Source organism: Pyrus communis, chromosome 16, assembly GCF_041283825.1.
Source record: "Pyrus communis isolate YQ-2024b chromosome 16, ASM4128382v1, whole genome shotgun sequence".
NCBI lineage: Eukaryota > Viridiplantae > Streptophyta > Magnoliopsida > Rosales > Rosaceae > Pyrus > Pyrus communis.
This window is the reverse complement of record NC_142580.1, coordinates 23,168,377-23,191,264: the sequence shown is the minus strand read 5'-3', so window position 1 is coordinate 23,191,264 and position 22,888 is coordinate 23,168,377. Positions and strand designations below refer to the sequence as shown.

Genomic DNA, 22,888 nt, shown 5'->3' with positions numbered 1-22,888 from the left:
TTCGATAAATTATGAAACTCAACACCCCGGGTTAATTAGGTCCGCTTAAATTAACCGTCAAGTTTTCCTTAAATTAATGAATTGGATGATTGCATGCGACAACCCAAAGCATTCCCCACAAGTTCCCTACATGAATTGCATAATAGAGATACAAGCAAGAATCATTAAGCATCATGAAAACTATAAGTGTTGACGAGGCATTCGTTACTATGATTGCATGAAACTTATGCCAAGAATTTATTTAACGCGATTGTTTATAAGCAACCTCCACTACTTGTGAATATAAGTTCATAACTATTAGGTGAAACTCACTTATATTCTAGCGTCATATTCATGCATGAAAATTAAGCGTGCACTCTCAATAAACATACACAAATAAGTTATCGATCAAGCAGTTAAACAAATTGAATTCACCATTCATGAAATTCCAACCAAACGTAATCAAATCATATTGCAAGCATAAACATGGTTTCGAATCACCCCCTAGCTAAATAGGGGTTTAGCCTCTCATGTTCACAACAAGAAAAATAAAATTGAATTTAAACATAAAGAACAAAGGATTGATTACACCTAGAACGCACAACGAATCCACTTGAATTTCTGCGCGTCTAAGTCCTCTTTCTTCTTCTCCTTGCTGCGGCTGTGATGTTTTGTGTGTGAAGGCTGCACGGTTTTTGGGAGTTGGGATGCACGGCTTGCAGTGAAAATATGGGAATTGGAAAAATATGGGATGGTAGTGACGGCTGAAAAATATTGGAATGGGAAAAAGGGTTATGGAGGCTACGGCTGGAATGGAGAAAAAGGTGAATGGGAGGTTGTGGCTGTTATGTTTTTGGGTGGTGGGATGCGGCAGTTTTTTTTTGTTTTGTGTGTGAATTTGTGATGGTTGGCTGCAGATTGGTGTGGTGGCAGCACGGCCAAGGGAAAAATGGAGATGTTGCACGGTTTTTGGGACTTAGGTTAGAATGGTGAAGAGTGCGGCTGCATTTAGAATTAGGGTGAATGGTGTCTTGGGAGTTTTTGTGGCTGTTGGCAGAATAAGTCAATGCATGCCGCTGGAATGAATTAGGAACCCACGGCTTAGATTGGAATTAGGTTTTGTGGCTGCATGATAACTTGCGGCTGTTTGGTTATTTTTTTCTGAAAAATATGAAAAGAAAAAAATAATAATAGGTCCCTAAGGTGCGGCTAAATGGTGGAAACCCTAGGGTTTTGAAATTCAAACCCTCCTTTATTTTTATTAACTAAAATTCACCTAAAGGCTGCTAGAATTAGGGAATAAAATCAGAAATTAAGAGGGAATAATTAAAGGGTGCGGCTAGGGTTAGGTTAGGAGAGGGAAATAGGGTTTAGGCACGGCAAGGTTGTGTAATTGGGCTAGGGCCTTGGTTTTGTGTCCTAAAGTGCCTACAAGGCCTTCAAAGTAGCTAGAAAATACGGACGTTTAAGTTTAGGAAAGGTTACCAAAACGGGAACTTAGGGTTAACTTTCCTACTTCAAATAGGAAACCTTGTTTGAGTAGGATTCCTCGTTTTGGTAAGAATTCATCGTTGGAGTAGGAATTCGTCGTTTCTTCAAATCTTCAACTCATTCATTCCTCTTTCGCTCCAAATTACTCCAATTTGCATCTTCTTGCACACTTTGGCCTTATAATCTGAAAATACACAAAAGTAGCCTTAAACACTAAAATAGCTAAGTAAACACAACATAAATGCACGAGAACAAGCTAATTAAGTCGCATGAATATGCTCCTATCAAATTCCCCCACACTTAACTTTTGCTAGTCGTCGAGCAAAACAAAACAACTAAACTAAACAAAACGAAACAAAACAAACAAAACATAACCTAATCCTTCCAACGTTTGCCTCAGGGATTTCCAATGACACATGACATGTCAATGATCATTACTCACATAACTTTTAGTCTTCCTTCCCCTCAAGCACATACTTAATTATAGTCACCATTCACTAGTTCGCATTTAATCAATTAAAACACATGTTGAATGTAGTAACATGCCTTAGAGAATTCCCTCAATTCCTCACTAGTTATGCACTCAATTTTCACTCAGATTTTCTGACTACACACCCTACACTAGTTATATGTGAGAAGATTGATGTAAACATGAAAGACTAGTACTCACATACGTTATAACAAAGAACGCAATTTCTGGAGTAATTAAACGTGTTTAGATATGATCTCATGAATGGAACGCTACTACTTAGATGCGAGAACCAGTGACACCATATGCTCATACCAAATTCAAACTCCACAATTGAAATGCACAACACTCAAGATAGAAGTCAAGGGTTGTAACGGGGCTTGGGGTGTTGGCTAACAAGGAAAGGTAGGGATTACAAAAGTTCTTTAAGCAATAGTAAGTAAAGTAATGAAATTAAGACTTGGAATTCACTTAGAATGCATAATTCAACTTTTAGACAAACAGGGGAGATTCAAACGACTCTTAGGGCCTAATTCATTGTTTTGGGCCCTTACTTCAACAACCAATACTTTTCAACTATTTTCAACTCTTTTTTTCATTTTTTTTTTCTTTACTTTTCTTTTCTTTCTTTTTTTTTTTTTTTTTTTTTTTTTTTTTTTTAACCATGCCTATAGCACATAAACTCATATCAGTAATCCTTCCCCCACACTTATTTTCTGCAACACATTAATCAAAGGGAATTCATTCATGCTTACTATGCTTCAAGAACAAGGGTACGGATGGTCCTAATCTAGGCTAGGTGAGGATGATATGGGTTAACAAAGAACATGGGTTAACATAGCTCAATGGGGTTAAACTTAAACACAAAATGAGTGAAGGGCACATGGCTATTTGGCTTTTGGTGGTGGTCACTACACCACTTCATCTTGAATATGTGTTATGCAAATCAATGACATGCTTTGAATGAAATGGGCATGAGTTCTAGCATTTGGAACTAAATGATGAAACGCCTTCTAAGTAGTAACCAAGCAATGAATAATGAGATCATGCAACGACTTTAGAAAACAATAATGCACAGATTATTACTCTCCAAATAAACGTTTAGGCTCAAGTCTCACAGGGATGTAGCGTTAGTTTGAGTTCATTTCTTCAAGCATGTTACAAAAACTGATTTTTATCATTTGTGATTACATGTGAATTCGTAAACTATAACTACAAACAAGCATAAACCAAAGAGTCTATCAAACGTCCATCCATGTTTGTAACTTTCTTAACCATCATGCAATTAAAAACCAAATCCTCATCATTGTGTTGGAAGGTAACCTACGACACAAACAAACACACAAAAACAACTCTTTTTGGGTTTTTCAAAACAATTTTTCAAATTTTTAGGGGATTTTCGGATTTTTCAAAATAACACATAAAAAGACTCTAAAAATAGCTTAAAAACACTTAAAAACAGTGGAAAACAAGTTTAGACATGTTAGGTGGTAATACCCTACGAATTTCATGCAAAAATATCTCAAAACAGAATGTTACCCCCCCCACACTTAAACTAAACATTGTCCTCAATGTTTTAGACACAATTGAACACATTACACATAACAAAAAGTAAGCAACAAAGGAAAAGGGTTTAGGGACGCAAATCTGGAATTGGAGTGCTTTCTAAGTCTTCCTTTGTTGAATGCATGGGTTGCCTCCCAAGTAGCGCTTGCTTTAACGTCTTCCAGCCGGACGAAACCTTCTTTTAATCTTCACTCTGGCTCACGGCATGGAGGGGTATGTCCTCCACGGTATACTTCTTGAAATTTCTCGTAGTATGGCTCACTGAATGGGCGGGGATAATGATCCTCCCTGATGGTGGTGTTTCGGTTCCGACAATCCATATAACTGCTCCCACCACCTTTATATCGATTGGGCTCCTGCACCAACGAAGGTAACAACCTATTAGTTGAAGTAGGAATTGAGATTGGAATTGAAGACTTACAAACATAGTGTGGTGAGGGCTCAAAAATGGCAGCCCTTTCAACAATGTTACTATGGCTACTTTCGGCCATATTGGGTGGTTGTAGACCAATCACTCTAAGTTCTTCTCCAGCGGTGGTTCCCGATACATCCTTCTTGATAGGTATGGATCCTTTCGGCCCCATGTCCTTACGCACATCTATGACAAAGCAAGAATGGCAATCGTTAGGATTCTTAATAGAGTCATAAACATTAAATTTAATTATATCACCACCAAACTCCATTGTTAGTGCTCCTTTGGCCACATCAATCTTGGTTTGGGCCGTTTTCATGAACGGACGGCCTAGCAAGAGTGGCAATGATGGAGCATCGCTCGAATCCTCCATTTCTAGGACATAAAAATCTGCAGGAAAGATGAGATGATTGACCTGCACTAAAACATCCTCAAGGACTCCCTTGGGATAAACACTAGATCTATCGGCCAATTGTATGATTACACCATCATTCTTCAATACTCCTAGGTTCATAGATGCATAAATTGAATATGGCATAACATTTATAGAAGCACCTAGGTCTAGCATGGCAGATTCAAATTTAGTGTTACCTATCACACAAGGAATTGTAAAACTACCCGGATCTTTGCATTTGGGGGGTAGTTTGCGTTGCAATATGGCGGAGACATTTTCACCTACCTTTACCACCTCCTTGGTCGACATCCTCTTCCTAGTGGTGCAAAGCTCCTTTAAGAACTTGGCGTACCTCGGGACTTGCTTGATTGCATCCAAAAGGGGTATGTTCACTTGCACTTTCCGAAACGTCTCAAGGATGTCCTTCTCGGCTTCTTCTTTCTTCGTTTGCATGAACCTACTAGGAAAAGGCACATTGAAAGGAAAAACATTAGTAGGTACCGAAATTGACCCATTCTTACCCTTTTTGGCCAAATTAGACAATTTTGGATCACTACAAACTTGCGGCAAAGGTGTTTCCACCTTTGCCGTGGGTTGGCCTATCTCCTCCTCTTCGATTCTCAGTTTTTCCTCCTCTTCGGGGCTTGATGGTGATGGTTTGGATGTAATGCCAACTTCTTTTCCACTTCTCAAGGTGATTGCGTTGGCCGTTTCAAACCCTCCCTTTGGGTTTGGAATGGTTGAACTAGGAAGTTGGCCTTGCTCACGAAACTTCCCTACAAAATCTGCAATTTGCCCAATTTGTCTCTCTAATTGCTCCACCCTCTTATCTTGGTTTTGCATGGCTTTGGCTTGATTTTCTTGCCCCTGAGACAAATTCGTTAGTAACTTAAGAAGTGTATCATTATCTAAAGTGTTACCTGAACTTGTTTGGGCAGATTGTGGAGGTGCTTGTGTGGGTGCGAATGGCTTGGTGAAGAAGCCCGGGGGTTGTTGCCTAAAGCCTCCTTGTTGTTGTGGTTGTTGGGGCTCCCTCCATTTGAAGTTTGGGTGGTCTCTCCAACCGGGATTGTAGGTATTGGAATACGGATCGTTCCTTGGTTGGTTTTGACCTTGAAACCCAATTGCGTTGGCGCTTTCCCATCCACCATTTCCTATGAGTTGTGGGCACTTCTCAGAAGCATGTCCTTGGATCGAACACACCCCGCATACAATCGGTCCTTGCACCCTCATTCCTTCGGCCATCTGAGACACAATGGAAGTAAGATTAGCTAACTGTGAATGAATATCGGGTGTGGAACTTACCTCATGCACTTGCTGCCGTGGGGGTCCTCTTTGGCCTACTCCTTCGTATTGTTGAGCGTTCAACGCTCGGTTAGCGATCAAGACCTTGGCATCCATGGGCGTCTTGTCCACCAATGCTCCACCCGCCGAGGCATCGAGCATTTGACGTTCGATTGGTAGGAGCCCCTCATAGAAGTATTGCAGAAGTAACTCCTCCTTCATCTGATGCTGTGGACAAGAAGCAACAAGAGATTTAAAACGTTCATAATACGTAGGAAAAGACTCACCATCTTCTTGCTGAATGCCACTTATCCTTTTACGCAAAAGGATGATTCGAGAAGTTGGGAAAAACTTCTCCAGAAATGCCCTCTTCATGCTCTCCCATGATGTGACGGTTCCGGGAGCTAAATCATACAACCAATCCTTGGCTTTGTCCATTAAAGAGAATGGAAAAGCCTTCATCTTCAAAATGCTTCCGTCGACGTTGACGGGAGTCATGCTTGAACACACCACCTCGAATTCCTTCAGGTGCTTGTTCGGATCCTCCATGGCCAACCCATGGTATTTCGGAATATGGTGGAGCAAGCTTGACTTCAACTCGAACTCCTCTGTCTTCCCTTCGGCAGGTGGGGGATATTGGATACACAAAGGTGCTGCATTACCCAATCCCGAAGCTGCAAGCTGCTTGAGTGTCCGGGTGTCCACGGCCATGACTTGTGGTTCCTCAAAAATCCCTGCCGTGGGTTCCTCCTCCTCCTCTAGGACTTGTTCCTCGAGGTCAGATTCCGGGCTTGGTGGATTTGGTTCGTGTTGCTTCCTCGTCCGTCTCAAAGTCCTCTCAAAATCGCTGTCAAAATCCGAGATATGCTCACGAATCGGTTGAGAACTCCGAGTCATGCACTAGTACCTAAAACAAGGAAAACAAAACAAGGTCAGAATTCTTAACAAAAACTAAATTAAACAGAAAGTAACAATCCAAGGGATTAGCAAAGTTGCTAATCCCCGGCAACGGCGCCAAAAATTTGATGCTAACTAATTAAGCACACAAATTAAAACCCTCTTTTGACAATTGTAGTAAAGATGTAAGTAGGGATCGTTCTAGACCGGGGATTAGGAGGGATTACTAAATCACTTGGAAACTGACTCAAAAACGTAAAACAAACGTTAAAAACACTAAACTAGACTCAAAGAATGAAAAACTAAACAATAAAACACTAAAAACAAATCAAAAGACTCAAGGAATGCAAAACACTTATAAACACAAACTAAGACACTTTCTAACTAAATTGGACACTAAAGTAAAGGGGGATTGAGGTTTTGACGAAATTAAACTAAATGCACAGATTGTAATTTAAAGGCAGAATGTAAATATGAATGTGATGAAAATATGGATGAATGCTAGCTAGAAGGTTCTTCTCCACACATGTCACACTTGCATACAATTTGATTTTCAGTTGGTCTTTCGATAAATTATGAAACTCAACACCCCGGGTTAATTAGGTCCGCTTAAATTAACCGTCAAGTTTTCCTTAAATTAATGAATTGGATGATTGCATGCGACAACCCAAAGCATTCCCCACAAGTTCCCTACATGAATTGCATAATAGAGATACAAGCAAGAATCATTAAGCATCATGAAAACTATAAGTGTTGACGAGGCATTCGTTACTATGATTGCATGAAACTTATGCCAAGAATTTATTTAACGCGATTGTTTATAAGCAACCTCCACTACTTGTGAATATAAGTTCATAACTATTAGGTGAAACTCACTTATATTCTAGCGTCATATTCATGCATGAAAATTAAGCGTGCACTCTCAATAAACATACACAAATAAGTTATCGATCAAGCAGTTAAACAAATTGAATTCACCATTCATGAAATTCCAACCAAACGTAATCAAATCATATTGCAAGCATAAACATGGTTTCGAATCACCCCCTAGCTAAATAGGGGTTTAGCCTCTCATGTTCACAACAAGAAAAATAAAATTGAATTTAAACATAAAGAACAAAGGATTGATTACACCTAGAACGCACAACGAATCCACTTGAATTTCTGCGCGTCTAAGTCCTCTTTCTTCTTCTCCTTGCTGCGGCTGTGATGTTTTGTGTGTGAAGGCTGCACGGTTTTTGGGAGTTGGGATGCACGGCTTGCAGTGAAAATATGGGAATTGGAAAAATATGGGATGGTAGTGACGGCTGAAAAATATTGGAATGGGAAAAAGGGTTATGGAGGCTACGGCTGGAATGGAGAAAAAGGTGAATGGGAGGTTGTGGCTGTTATGTTTTTGGGTGGTGGGATGCGGCAGTTTTTTTTTGTTTTGTGTGTGAATTTGTGATGGTTGGCTGCAGATTGGTGTGGTGGCAGCACGGCCAAGGGAAAAATGGAGATGTTGCACGGTTTTTGGGACTTAGGTTAGAATGGTGAAGAGTGCGGCTGCATTTAGAATTAGGGTGAATGGTGTCTTGGGAGTTTTTGCGGCTGTTGGCAGAATAAGTCAATGCATGCCGCTGGAATGAATTAGGAACCCACGGCTTAGATTGGAATTAGGTTTTGTGGCTGCATGATAACTTGCGGCTGTTTGGTTATTTTTTTCTGAAAAATATGAAAAGAAAAAAATAATAATAGGTCCCTAAGGTGCGGCTAAATGGTGGAAACCCTAGGGTTTTGAAATTCAAACCCTCCTTTATTTTTATTAACTAAAATTCACCTAAAGGCTGCTAGAATTAGGGAATAAAATCAGAAATTAAGAGGGAATAATTAAAGGGTGCGGCTAGGGTTAGGTTAGGAGAGGGAAATAGGGTTTAGGCACGGCAAGGTTGTGTAATTGGGCTAGGGCCTTGGTTTTGTGTCCTAAAGTGCCTACAAGGCCTTCAAAGTAGCTAGAAAATACGGACGTTTAAGTTTAGGAAAGGTTACCAAAACGGGAACTTAGGGTTAACTTTCCTACTTCAAATAGGAAACCTTGTTTGAGTAGGATTCCTCGTTTTGGTAAGAATTCATCGTTGGAGTAGGAATTCGTCGTTTCTTCAAATCTTCAACTCATTCATTCCTCTTTCGCTCCAAATTACTCCAATTTGCATCTTCTTGCACACTTTGGCCTTATAATCTGAAAATACACAAAAGTAGCCTTAAACACTAAAATAGCTAAGTAAACACAACATAAATGCACGAGAACAAGCTAATTAAGTCGCATGAATATGCTCCTATCAGTAGGGCGGTGCGACAAAGGTTAGGGATGGTGTATGGGTGTTTGGGTGAAGGTATTGAAGTAGGAGAATGGTCGAAAGATGGGTTGAAGGCTGCGGCAAAAGCTTGTTTCTGTGAATGATGGCAGATTGTATGGATGAGTGATTAGGGTTGAATAAGGGTGCGGTTCTTGGTATTTATTTGAGAGAAAGAATCCTAAGTTTTATTATATAGTTTAGGAAAGGATTAGACCCCAAATCCATAAGGACAAGGAGATATAAAATTAGAAATCAAAGGGAAATGAGAAGGAAAATTGCAGCATTTAAGATTAAGAAAGGGAATGTGATTTAAGGCTGAAATTAGGCAAGGATTTAGGTTAGAAAAGGTATGTAAGGTGCGGCTGAGATTGGGGTGAAAGAGGAATGTGATTATGTGACACAAAATAGGAAATATGCATTTCCCTTGCACGGCAAGGAAGTAGAGTGTGATGTGTGCCACGGCAAGGACAAAAAGGGTGCAAGGAAGGCTTATTTTGTGTCCTAAAATGCATAGGAGTCTTCAATGTTGCTGAAACATAAGGTCTTTTAGGATTAGGAAAGATCAAACCAAATAGGAAACCTTGGTTTAACTTTCCTATTTCAAGTAGGAAACCTTCTTTGACTAGGATTCCTCTTTTGATTAGGAATCCTTCTTTGATTAGGAATCCTAACATCTTTAGGTCTTCAATTTCATCCATTCCTTTTGCTCCAAGCATATGCTATCCATTCCAAGTCCAATTTTGCTCCAAAAGGCTCCAAAATGCACCTTTTTGCTTCCTTAGCCATATGAACCTATAAACACACGAAAATAGCTTAAAATACTAAAATAACTATGAACTAACAATATAAATGTAAGAAAACATGCTAACTAAGTCGCCTAAATATGCTCTTATCAAATTCCCCCACACTTAGCTTTTGCTAGTCCTCGAGCAAAACAAAACAAAAGAAACAAAAGAACACAAACAAAACAAACTCTAAAACCTTCCAACATGTACCTCAGGGATTTCCAACGAACATGACACATCAAAGAATATCATTCCCATGGTTTTTGGCTTTCTTTACACTTTAGCAAACACTTAACCATAGTTACCACTTACTAGTTCACATTTAATCAATTAAAACAACATTTTGAATGTAGTAACATGCCTTAGAGAATTCCCTCAATTCCTCACCAGAATGCTCTCTATTTTCACACAGATTTTCTAACTACACATCCTACACTAGGTATATGTGAGAAGACTGATGTAAACATGTAGACTAACACTCACATATGTTATAACAAGGAAACAATTTTCTGGAATTATGACAATGATATGTATATGATCTCATGAATGGAATGCTACTACTTAGAATGAGAACTAGTGATTCCATATGCTCATACCAAATTCAAACTCCACATATTAAACACATAACATCAAGATAGAAGTTGAGGGTTGCAACAGGGCTAAGGGTATTGGCTAACAAAGAAGGGTAAAGGATAAACAAAGGTTCTTAAAACAATAGGTAGCAAAGTCATGAAATTGACATTTAAACTCACTTTTGATGACATAAATTAAATTTTAAACACAAGGGAAGATCCATACAACAATTAGGGTCAAATTCAAACTTTTGGACCCTTTCTTCAACAACCAACACTTGTGAGATCATTCTCACTTTATTTTCAACTCTTTTTCTTTCTTTTCACAACTTTTCTCTTTTCTCTTTATTTTTCCACGAATTTTTTTTTCCTTTTATTTTTCTTCTTTGCCGTGCCCTATTACCTTCCCCCACACTTGTTTTATGCAATATGTTTAGTCAAAAGGAATTCATTCAAAGTCATGCTTCACTATCCTTTAAGAACAAAGGTATGGGAAGTCCTAATCTAGGCTAGGTAAGGATAATGTGGTTAACAAAGAAAATAGGGTTGATAAGGCTTAAAAGGGTTAATCCTACAATACATATGCAAAAGGGTTGGGTTTTTTGGCTTTGTCTTAACTAAACAACTTCATCTTATTGTATGTTATGCAATCAATACCATGCTTTGAATGAAATGGGCATGAGTTCTAGTATTTGGAACTATAATGATGAAATGCATTCTAAGTAGCAACCAAGCAAAGAATGATGAGATCATGCAACGACTTTAGAAAACAAGAAATCACAGATTATACTCTCCAAAGAACGTTTTAGGCTCAAGTCTCTCAAGGATGTAACTTTAGTTTGAGTTCCTTCCTTCAAGCATGTTACGAAAACTTATTTTCTCTTTGTGATTACATGTCAATTCGTAAACTATAACCATAATGATGTGATAAATAATAGCACTCAAATTAAACCCTCTTTTTGACAATTGTAGTATAGATATAAGTAGGGATCGTTCTAGGCCGGGGATTAGGAGGGATTACTAATCTAATGAAAATTGACTCAAAGATGTAAAAATATGCTTCAAAACACGTAAACAAACTCAAAAGTCTCTTAACTAAACTTGTATGACTCAAAACAACTCAAAACAATAAAAAAGACTCAATTTAGACTCTAGGACTTAATTTGGACGAAAATAAAATTGGTTTTGACTCAAAAGACTCAAAAACACACTTTTGGACAGATTTGAAACAAGTAAGTAAAGGGGATTTGGTTTTGGACGAATTTAAGAGAAAAACAGTAAATTAAACACTTAAAACAGATTGTGACGAATTTGGGAAAAACCAGTGGATGGTTAAATAGCCAAGGGATACTTCTCCACACATGATACATTCAAACATAAATTGATTTCCAATTGCTTTTCTGATAAACCATGAACCTCAACACCCCAGATTAACCGTGACATCACTAATTAACCCTCAGATTTCCCTTAAGTTATTGGATTGGATGACATCATACGACAACCCAAAGAATTCTTCAAAAGTTTCCTACATGACATCATAATAGAGATACAATCAAAGATCATTACGTTCAATGGAAATCATAAGTATTGACAAAGCACTTGTAACTATGACATCATGATACTCATGCTAGGAATTTACTTAACATGATTGTGAAAACAACCTTAACTACTTGTGAATATAAGTTTGTGACGATTATGTGAAACTCCCTTGTATTCTAGCACCAAATTCAAGCATGCAAATTAAGTAGGCCTCCCTAATCAACATACAAGAATAAGTTATCCATCAAACGGTTAAGTAAATTGCATTCACAATTTATGAAATCACAACTGGAATTAATCAACTCATATTATAAACGTAATCATGGTTTCAAAGCATCCCCTAGCTAAAACGAGTTTAGCCTCTCATGTTCACAACAAAGCAAAGGAAAATAGAATTAGACATTGAAAACAAAAGATAGATTACACCTAAAAACGTTCCAACACTCCAACTTGAATGCACAAACGTCCAAGGCTTCTTCTTTCTTCTCTTCTTCCTTGCAAAGTCACGGCACAAGAGTCTAGGGTGATTTGTGGACGATTTTCTGGGTTGTGAATGGATTTAGTATAGTAAGGTGGTGCGGCAATGGTTGGGGATGGTGTATGGAGGCTTGGGTGAAGGTATGGAAGTAGGAGAATGGTGGAAGGATTGATGGAAGGCTGCGGCAAAGAAGAGTTTTTGTGTGAGTGAGGGCAGATTGTATGGAAGGGTGATTAGGGTCAATGAAAGGTGCGGCCTTCGTATTTATTTGGGAGAAAGAATCCCTAAAGTTTATTACATAGTTTAAGAAAGGATTTAACCCCAAATCCCTAAGGAAAAGGAAACACAAAGTCAGAAAGCAAAGGGAGAAGGAAGGTAACTTGCGGCCTTGAATTGCAAGAAAGGGAATGTGATTTAAATGCTAGAATTAGGCAAGGATTTGAGATAGAAAAGGTATGTGAGGTGCGGCATTAACTAGGATGAAATAGGAATGTGGTTTAATGACTTAGAATAGGCAACAATGGACCTCCCTTGCACGGGAATAGGCAACAATGGACCTCCCTTGCACAGCAAGGAAGGGAGACACTAAGGAAGGCCACGGCAAGGAACTTAGGTTGCAAGGGAAGCTTTATTTGTGTCCTAAAATACATAAGGTACCTTCAAAGTTGCTGGAATTTAAGGACATTTAGGATTAGGAAAGGTTAAACCAAAATAGGAAAGCTTGGCTCAACTTTCCTACTTCAAGTAGGAAACCTTCTTTGACTAGGATTCCTCATTTGGTTAGGAATCCTCTTGTGATTAGGAATCCTAACTCCTTTAGGTCTTCAATTTCGTCCATTCCTTTTGCTCCAAGCATAAGCTATCCATTCCAAGTCCAATTTTGCTCCAAAATGCTCCAAAATGCACCTTTTTGCTTCCTTAGCCAAATGAACCTAAAAACACACGAAAATAGCTTAAACTACTAAAATAACTATGAACTAACAACATAAATGTACAAAAACAAGCCAATTAAGTCGCCTAAATATGCTCCTATCACATAACCAAACATAAACTGATAGGAGCATATTTAGGCGACTTAGTTGGCTTGTTCTTGTGCATTTACGTTGTTATTTCTTAGTTATTTAAGTCTTTTAAGCCATTTTCGTATGTTTTCAGGTTCTAAGGGCTAAAGGAGCAAAGAAGTGCATTTTGGAGTCTTTTGGAGCACTTTTGGGCTAAAGATGGATAGCTTCTGCTTGGAGCCAAAGTGTTGGACAAAATTGAAGACCAAGTGAGCCTAGAATCGAAGGAAGAAGGAGGAATCAAGAATTGGAAACCAATTTCCATTATTGGGAGTTTCCATTTGTGAAGGTGTCCATTTTTGAAGTTTCCAAATAATGTTGGTTGCCTAAATCACATGTTCTAGAAGCCCTAGACATGTCCTAAATTGTGCCGCACCTTACCTTCCTTTTCTCTCCAAATTTCTGGCTTTAAAATCCTTTCCCTTTTCCTTGCCGTGAGATTCTCTCTCATTCTTCCCAAAATCAGTCACAAATCTTGTTTCCTTTAATTTTTGGTCAAAGGAACATTCCTGATTTCTTTTTCCCTTTCTTGCCGTGAGTTTAATTCCTTTTCTCTCCCAAAATCTGCAAGATTATGTCACGATCCCTTTCTTAAAAGTCTTAGCCGCACCTATACATTCCCTTTCATTCAAAAATCTGCAAGTTTAATTGCACTTTCCCCTTCTTTTCCTCCCTTTGCCGCAAGACTTAGCCTTTTTTCTTAATTCCTGATTTCAATTACCTATTCTAAAGGGATTTAACTTAATTCCTGATTCTTAGAATTGATTTGGGGGAATTAAACACTTACTTATTTCCTATGCAAGCCTTGCCGTGCCTTAATAAAGGGTTTGAGGGTCAAATTAGGGAGCATTCACCATTCGATATCCCTTGGATACAATTCTATACCTTGCCGCAGCTTCCTTCTAAACCCTTGACAATTTCTGACCTTTCACAACCCCTTGCCGCACCACCACTCATCTTTACACATCCTTAGACCCTTGTGCCGCAGCAATTAGGAGAGGAAGGAGGCCTTGAACGTTTCATGCTTGCAGATTGGGGCGTTCTTAGGTGTACTTCGTTCTTGTTTTCAATGTTTACTTTGTTATTACTTTCTGAGTTTGTTGTAATCATGAGTGGCTAAACCACTAATTAGTTAGGGGAAAGTTTAAAGCCATGAACATGTTTGAGATATGAATTGATTTCTTCCAATTGTGATTTGTTAAGTTGTGATTGCAATTCAATTATCTGTTTTATTCAAAACTTGTTCTTGTATGTTGATTAAGGATGCATACTTAGTTTTCATGCATGAACTTGATGCTAGTTTATAAATGAGTTTCACCTAATCGTCACAAGTTTATAAACATGAGTAGTGAAGGTTGCTAGTCACAACTGCGTTAATTGAATTCTTGGCAAGAGTATCATGCATTCATAGTTACAATTGCCTCGTCAACACTTATGATTTTCATAGAGCATAATGATCTCTCACTGTATCTCTTCTATGCATTCATGTTGAGGACCGTTGGAGAATAATTTGAATTGTTGCATGCATCATCCAATTCAATGACATAAGGAAATCTGAGGGTTAATTAGTGCATCACGGTTAACTTGGGGTGTTGAGGATCATAGTTAGTGAAAAGCAATTGGGAAATCGATTCATATACAAATGTGTCATGTGTGGAGAATGGACCTCTAACTAATCCATCCATCATCTTGTTTCCAAAAATTTGTTTTACAATCTGCCTAGTTTTATAACTTGTTTTGTTATTTCAATTTTCGTCAAATCAAAACCCCCCCCCCCCCGTTTACTTTCTTGTTCTATAGTGTTTAGAATCTGTTTAGTTTGTGTTTTGAAGTGTTTTCAATCAAACCATAATCTTAAATTCGTCCAAAATTGTGTTTAGAGTCAGAAATTGCCTAGTTTGTGTTTTTAGGCAGTTTTGAGTCTTTTGAATTTGTTTCGAGTCCTTTGAGTCTTTGTGAACGTTTTCAACTTTGTTTTTATGTTTTTGAGTCAGTTTAGAGGTCTTAGCAAGCCTTCCTAATCCCCGGTCCAGAACGAACCCTACTTACATCCTTACTACAATTTGACAACAAGAGGGTTAATTTGTGTGCTTAACTATTTTCGCATCAAATTTTGGCGCCGTTGCCGGGGATTAGCAACTTTGCTAATCCCTCGTTAATTCTTTTATTTCTTTTTCATATATTTTCGTTCTAGTTACTGACCTTATTTTTGTTCTTGTTTCTAGGTCCTAGTTTATGACCAGGAGTTCAAAACCTGTTCGTGAGCACATCCTTGACTTTGACGACGATTATGAGCGGACCTTGAGGAAGCAAAAGAATCAACAAAACCCTAACCCACTGTCTTCTAGCTCTACATCCCAGTTTGACGAAGGAGGTGAGAAATGAGAGGCCACGGCACAGTTTGTGGAGGAAGTACAAACCATGGCCGTGGACAAACGAACCATCAAAGAGCTCTCTGCCTCAGGTATGGACAATGCCGTTCCTTTATGCATACAATACCCCGCGGCAGCTCAAGGTAAGACGGAAGAATTTGAACTTAAGTCTAGTTTATTACTTCATATTCCTAAATTCCATGGGCTGTCCATGGAAGATCCTAACAAACATCTTAAGGAATTTGAAGTAGTTTGCTCAAGTATGACACCCATCAACGTTGATGGGAGTATTTTGAAGATGAAGGCCTTTCCATTCTCCCTCGTGGACAAGGCTGATGCGAGAATTATACGCACACAAATTAAACTCTCTTTTTGTCAATTGTAGTATAAGTATAAGTAGGGATCGTTCTGGACCGGGGATTAGGAGGGATTGTTAATCACTTGGATTTGACTCAAAAACGTAAAAACACAATATAAAACACTATACTAGACTCAAAGAATGCAAAACTAAACTTTAAAACACTAAAACAAACCAAAAGACTCAAACATCACCCAAAACACTCAAAACTGCCTTAAAAACACTTTCTGGGCAGTTTTGAGCACTTTGGTGAATTTGGACGAAATTATGTAATAAATTGAATCAAAACACTGAGAAACATAAACTAAGACACTTTCTAACTAATTTGACATTAAAGTAAAGGGGGATTTAGGTTTATACGAAATTAAATTAAATGCACAGATTCTAATTAAAACAGAATGTAAATATGAAATTGATGAAATGGAATGAATGGATGATAGAATAGCTAAGGGGTTCATCTCCATACATGTTACACTTGCATAATAAAATGATTTCCAATTGCATTTCAATAAACCATGACTTCTCAATGCTCCAAGTTAATTAGGTCCGCTTAAATTAACTTTCAGATTTCCCTAGATTCATTGGATTGAATGGAATACGCATTACAACCAAATTATTCCTAATCAAAGTCCCTAACTATGGAATACGCATGATAGAGACATTCAACAAAGATCATTAAGTTCAACGGAAATCATAAACATCGACGAGGCATTCGTTACTATGGAATACGCATGAAACTTATGCCAAGAATTCATTTAACGCGATTGTTTATAAGCAACCTCCACTACTTGTGAATATAAGTTCGTAAATATTAGGTGAAACTCACTTATATTCTAGCGTCATATTCATGCATGAAAATTAAGCGCGCATTCTCAATAAACATACATAAATAAGTTATCAATCAAACGGTTAAACAAATTGAATCCACAACTTATGAAACGCAATTAGAAGTAATCAAATCAAAATGCAAGCATAAACATATATTTCGAATCCCCCCCTAGCCAAGGGGGGGTTTCGTTCCTCATAACTTTGAAATCAAAGAAACACCTAAACATTCCAACAACTCAAACTTGAATTGTATGAACGTTTAGGCACTCTTCTCTTCCATTCCTCATACGTACAAAACAAAGATAATTGAATTTAAACATTGAGATCAAAGAAACACCTAAACATTCTAACAACTCAAACTTGAATTGTATGAACGTTTAGGCACTCTTCTCTTCCTCGTTGTTGTATCACAAGGTCTAAGGTGTGTTTTGGGATAGTGTGAAGTGTTTTGGAGGGATGGGGAGTGGTTGGAGTGGTGTTTGGATTAGTAGGGATACTCACGGCACAAGGGGATGATTTCTGGTGGTGTTTTGGATGATTTTCTGAATATGGACGAATTAATGAGAATGAATGCAATGGATGCTTATTTATAGGTGAAATGGGGGGAACATGACAACTAGGAGGGAATGTGGCTGCATGTTTGAATGATTAAAGGATGCATGTGGGTTGGAATTGCATGTGCAAGGGGACAATCTGAAAATGCATGTGAAAGCATGTGTTGGCTGCAATGATGAAATGGATGGGAGTGCATGTGGCTTAATTAATTAAAGGGAGTGCATGTGCAATGTTTTAAAGGATGGAATGCATGTGAATATGATGGAAATCTGATATGGTGATGGGAGATGCATGTGGCTGATTTATGCATGTGATTAAAGGGAGTGCATGTTTGAATGATTAAAGGGACATGTGGGGGTGGAAATGATGAATGAAATGCATGTGAATGACAGCTAGATATGTTGATGAATGCATGTGACTTGTTTGTGGTGAGTGAATGCATGTGCTTTAAAGAGAGAGAATGTGGTGTAATGATGAAGTGGAATAAGTGCATGTGGATGTGGCTGATTTGATTTATGGAAGATGCATGTGGATTAAAGATGAGTGAATGATTATGGGTGCATGTGGATGAATGTGCATGTGCAAGGTTGTTGTTGTGATAAGTGATAAGTGTATGGTTATGATAAGTGTATGATATGATAAGTGAATGATATGATAAGTGAATGATATGATAAGTGGATGATAAGATAAGTGAATGATATGATAAGTGGATGATATGATAAGTGGTGAATGATAAGTGGTGAATGATATGTAATGATATGTGGGAGTGTGGCTGAAATGAAGGAGTGGAATGTTGGAATGTTATGCACGGCTAAGGATATAGGAAAGGTTTAAATGTCCTAAAACTAAAGGGAACAAGGTTCCAACACTTTGGTCTTCAATTAGGTCTTCAATTTCGTCCAACACTTTGGCTCCAAGCATAAGCTATCCATCCTAAGCCCAAAAGTGCTCCAAAAGTCTCCAAAATGCATCTTTTTGCTCCTTTAGCCCTTTGGACCTACAAACACACGAAAATAGCTTAAAGTACTAAAATAACTAAAGAAACATAACGTAAATGCACGAGAACAAGCCATTTAAGTCGCATGAATATGCTCCTATCAAATACCCCCACACTTAGCTTTTGCTAGTCCTCGAGCAAAACAAAACAAAAGAAACCAAAAACAAAACAAAACGAACAAAACACAACCTATACCTTCCAACAATCGTCTCAGATTTCCAATGCACATGACATGTTAAAAATCATTATTCCCACAGATTTTAGCCATCTTTACACTTAAGTACATTCTTACTCATAGTCACCACATACTAGTTCACAATTAAGCATTTAAAACCATGATTTGAATGTAGTAACATGCCTTTAGAGAATTCCCTCAATTCCTTACTAGATGTACTCTCGTTTTTCACACAGATTTTCTGACTACACACCCTAAACTAGTTATATGTGAGAAGATTGATGTAAACATAAAAAACTAGTATCTCACATATGTTATAACAAAGAAAGCATTTTCTGGATTTATGATAATGACATGAATATGATCTCATGAATGGAATGCTACTACTTAGAATGAGAACCAATGATTCCATAAGCTCATATCAATTCCAAAGTCCACATTATTGAACACATAACGATCAAGATAGAAGTCAAAGGTTGTAACGGGGCTTGGGGAGTTGTCTAACAATGAAAGGATAGGGAAAACAAACGTTCTTTAAGCAATAGTGAGCAAAGTATTGAATTAGGCACTTAGAATTCCCTTTAGAACGCAGAAGTCAACTTTGAACACCCAAGGGGAAGTCACACAAAACTTAGGGCCATATTCAAACTTTTTGGGCCCTTTCTTCAACAATCACACTTGTGAGTCCATTTTTCACTCTTTTTCTTTCTTTTCTTCTTCTTTTTTTTCACATTTTTTTTTTCTTTTTCCCGTGCCTTCTTTAAGACTTAGGCACATACATACAAAAATCCCTTCCCCCACACTTGTTTTCTGCAATAATGTCACTCAAAAAGAATTCCTTCTAAGTCATGCTCCACTATACTCAAGAACAAGGGTATGGGAAAGTCCTACTCTAAGCTAGGTAAGGGGTGATGTGGTTAGCAAAGAAAATAGGCTAAACGAGGCTCAACGGGGTTAAAACTAATATATACGAAATATGGGAAGTAAGGCTATTTGGCTATGGTGGCAACTACACAACTTCATCTTGATATATGTTATGCAATTCAATGTCATGCTTTGAATGAAACGGATATAAGTTCTAGCATTTAGTTCTATCATGATACAATTGCATTCTAAGTAGCAACCAAGCAAGGAATAATGAGATCATGCAACAACTTTAGAAAACAAAGAATCACAGAAAATAACTCTCCAAAGAAGGTAATGGCTCGAGTCTCACAGGGTTGTAGTGTTTGTTTGAGTTCCTTCCTTCAAGCATGTGAAGTCATACATTATAACCATAACCAAGCATATACCAAGAGTAAATCAAAGTTTTCTCTATGTTAATAACTCTTTTTAACCGTCATGCAATTACAAACCAAATCCTTATCATTGTGTTGGAAGGTACCCTAAGACACAAACACACAAAAACGACTCAAAACACTCTTTTTAGGTTTTTTTTTAAAACATGTTTTCCAAATTTTTATGTGATTTTCGGAGTTATAAAAACAAAACATACTAAAACACTCTAAAACAACTTAAAAACACCTTAAAACAGCAAGGAACAACATTTGAAGTTATGGGTGATAAAATCCCACGAATTTGCATCAAATATACTTAGTTACCCCCCCCCCCCCCCCCCACACTTAAATCAAACATTGTCCTCAATGTTTTAAGCATAGATTCACACAAAACATAAGTAAACACACAAAAAGCAACTAAACATACTAAACATGGCAGAATGTAATTAACAAAGAGAAGAGTTTAGGGACGCAAATCTGGTTATGGAGTGTAAATTCCCTCTTCTCCTTGGTGATTGCATTGAGGCTTTGATCTTTGTGATTCCACAGGCTTACTCTTGAACTGGTTGCCGCCCATCGTTGATTTTCCTTTGTGCTACTCTTGAACTGGGCAGCAGGATTCTTTTGGTCTCCCCCGAAGGTCTGAGCTTCCTCCTTTTATCTGTTTCTTTGTTCAATCTTTCCAATTCGTATTGAAAAGGGTTGGAGGATAACTCAGCCTATGTTTGTCTCCACATGCTTCAATGTATCATTTTCACTTGCCTTACTCGCTCCCCTTTGCAGAAGTGGTCCCTTCTCTGGAAGTGTATCAACCGTTGAAGATGACTACTTGAGAGCAACGCTAGGTAAGCAATCAGGAATAGATTCCAGGCAGTTGGCTCCAGATCGGAAGACTGACTCCACGTGCCGGCTGATTGCTTCTTTTACTTTGCCATGCGAGTAAGAACAAGGACAAAGAAAAAGACAGAGAAAGAGCATGATATGAGATACTTTTGCTTTTGACCTTGATGATATGAGATACCTTTGCTTTTCAAGAAGCGGTGAATGAATCAGCATACTTCAATCCGCCATTTCCTCCTGGGTCATCTGTACTCCAGGCATCTGGTATCATCTTTGGGGAAGAAGAAAGAATTGAGTATTTCGAAAGGCTTTGCTGGGAGTGCGCCCTCAGAGGTGAGGGAGAGTTGGGCATTTTCTTCAGGTTTGCCTGGCCATAAAAGACAAAGGTCGACATATATAGAGATAATATCAAGTGGTGGGGGTATTGTTCTTTTACCCTTGTCGACAAACGTTTTGATCCCGCAAATCCGGCTTTTTGAAATAGTGGCGCCTCTTCGATTTCTGAACGACGCCCCTTCGATTTCTGAGCAGGCGCCCCTTTGCTTTCTGAATGACACGTAGTAGTGCGGATGCGGCTCCTTTTGACAAAGCTGCACGCGTTTTTTGAAAAGCAGAGAAAGCGTCGCCGAACTTTGCGCTTGTCGGCTAAAGATGTGTAGTTGCGATGATGGCCTCCACGTGTTTTCTGAAAAGAAGAAATCTTTTGACAAAGTTGAACACGTCCTCTGAAAAGCCGAGAAAGCGTCGCCTAAATTACGCCGGAAATTCCGACTTTTTGAATCGGTGGACGCGTCGCTTTGGCTTCTTATAGAGGTATCGATCACCGCCAACATACACACTCTGAAGATTTCCCATCCTTGAACATCGTCTCCGGCCCTTTGAAATTTTAACTCCATCCACCCCTTCTCTTTGAACACTTTTGAAAAATGGCAAACCCATCGAACCTTAGCTTAGAATTGAGTCTCAGCAGTGATACGGGCGCGCCGCGTCAAGGTAACGTATGGCGCCCTTCTTTCTTATCTTCTAACGATCCTCTTACAGGTGAAGACTCCGTGATGCAGGACGCCACAACAGCTACAATAGTAGCTAGAAACCTCCTCACTCCAAAAGATAGTAGGCTGCTGTCAGGACGGTCCAATGAGTTGGCCGTTCAAGAGTCCCTCGCTCTTAGTGTTCAGTGTGCGAGTTCTGTGTCCAACATGGGCCAACGCCTGCTTGCCCGCTCCCGTCAGGTGGAATCATTGATGGCAGAGGTGGAAAGTCTTAAGCAAGAGATCCAGCAGCTTAAGTACGAGAATAGAAGTTTGCATGTGCTTGCAAATAACTATTCGTCGGGCATGAAGAGGAAGCTTGATGAGCTGCAAGAATCTGAAGGTCGGATTCAAGGTGACCGTCAAAGGCTTGCGGCTTATCTCCAGAGGCACCTTTTTCCTGGGTCATCCAGCGTTTGGCCAAGTATTGAGGCCTGGAATGCTCTAGCTCCGATGCCTCCCGCTCCGATGCCTTCCGTTCCTATGTCTTCTACTCCGATGCCTTCCGTTCCGATGTCTTCTGCTCCTACGCCTTCCGCTTCAAGAGTATTGCCACGTAGTGGGGCTTCAAGCAAACAACCTCTGTGAAGGCTACATCTGGAATTTATCTTTGAATGGGCGGTGATACTTGAAATGATCCGGTAATGGTTTAAATTCAAGATTGGATGCCTGAATCATTAACAACATGTTAGTATAAAAGAAAATTGAAATTGGAGGAGGTGGCTTACTTATGTGCTCCGACATGAACTCAAGGATAAACACATCTTCTTTGAACATTTCAGGAACTTTGCCCTTGGACAGATTTGATGTGAGGATTGGTCCTTGTCTTGTGTCATAAAATTCAACTTCTTTGGGGTTGTTTGCCTCAAGAACGTCCTCTTTGATGAATTCATGATATTCCCTACTTTGCACCTTTGGAAGTGCTTCCAAGATGTCTTTTTCACTTTCTTCTTCCTTGGAATTCATGAACCTGCAAGGAATTGGGATATTAGGTGGAATGGGGTTAGAACTAATAAATTTGGAACAACCTTACTTGAATTAGATGGCGTAGGAGCAATAGGTGCCTCTGGCAAAGGTGTTTCCACCCTTGCCGTGGGTTGGGTGTATTCCTCTTCCTTGTGATTTGATTTTGATGGTTGAGGGTCCGTTCCAACCTCCTTGTCACTTCTCAACATGATTTCCTTGGCAGTTT

The 22,888-nt window shown here is 38.8% G+C and overlaps 1 protein-coding gene across 1 annotated transcript; it reads right to left on the bottom strand.

Moving 5' to 3' along the window:
* Positions 1-2,675: 2,675 nt before the first annotated feature.
* On the bottom strand, positions 2,676-7,691 carry LOC148690148 (uncharacterized). The gene has a single exon (XM_088688315.1). It carries the CDS (start codon positions 6,490-6,492, stop codon positions 3,694-3,696), a length of 2,799 nt encoding a protein of 932 aa, XP_088544441.1. The 5' UTR covers positions 6,493-7,691; the 3' UTR covers positions 2,676-3,693.
* Between the last annotated feature and the right edge of the window lie 15,197 nt (positions 7,692-22,888).

Bases quoted from the DNA above. Each gene is read 5' to 3' on its own strand.
- LOC148690148 (XM_088688315.1), bottom strand. From the start codon at position 6,492: ATGACTCGGAGTTCTCAACCGATTCGTGAGCATATCTCGGATTTTGAC.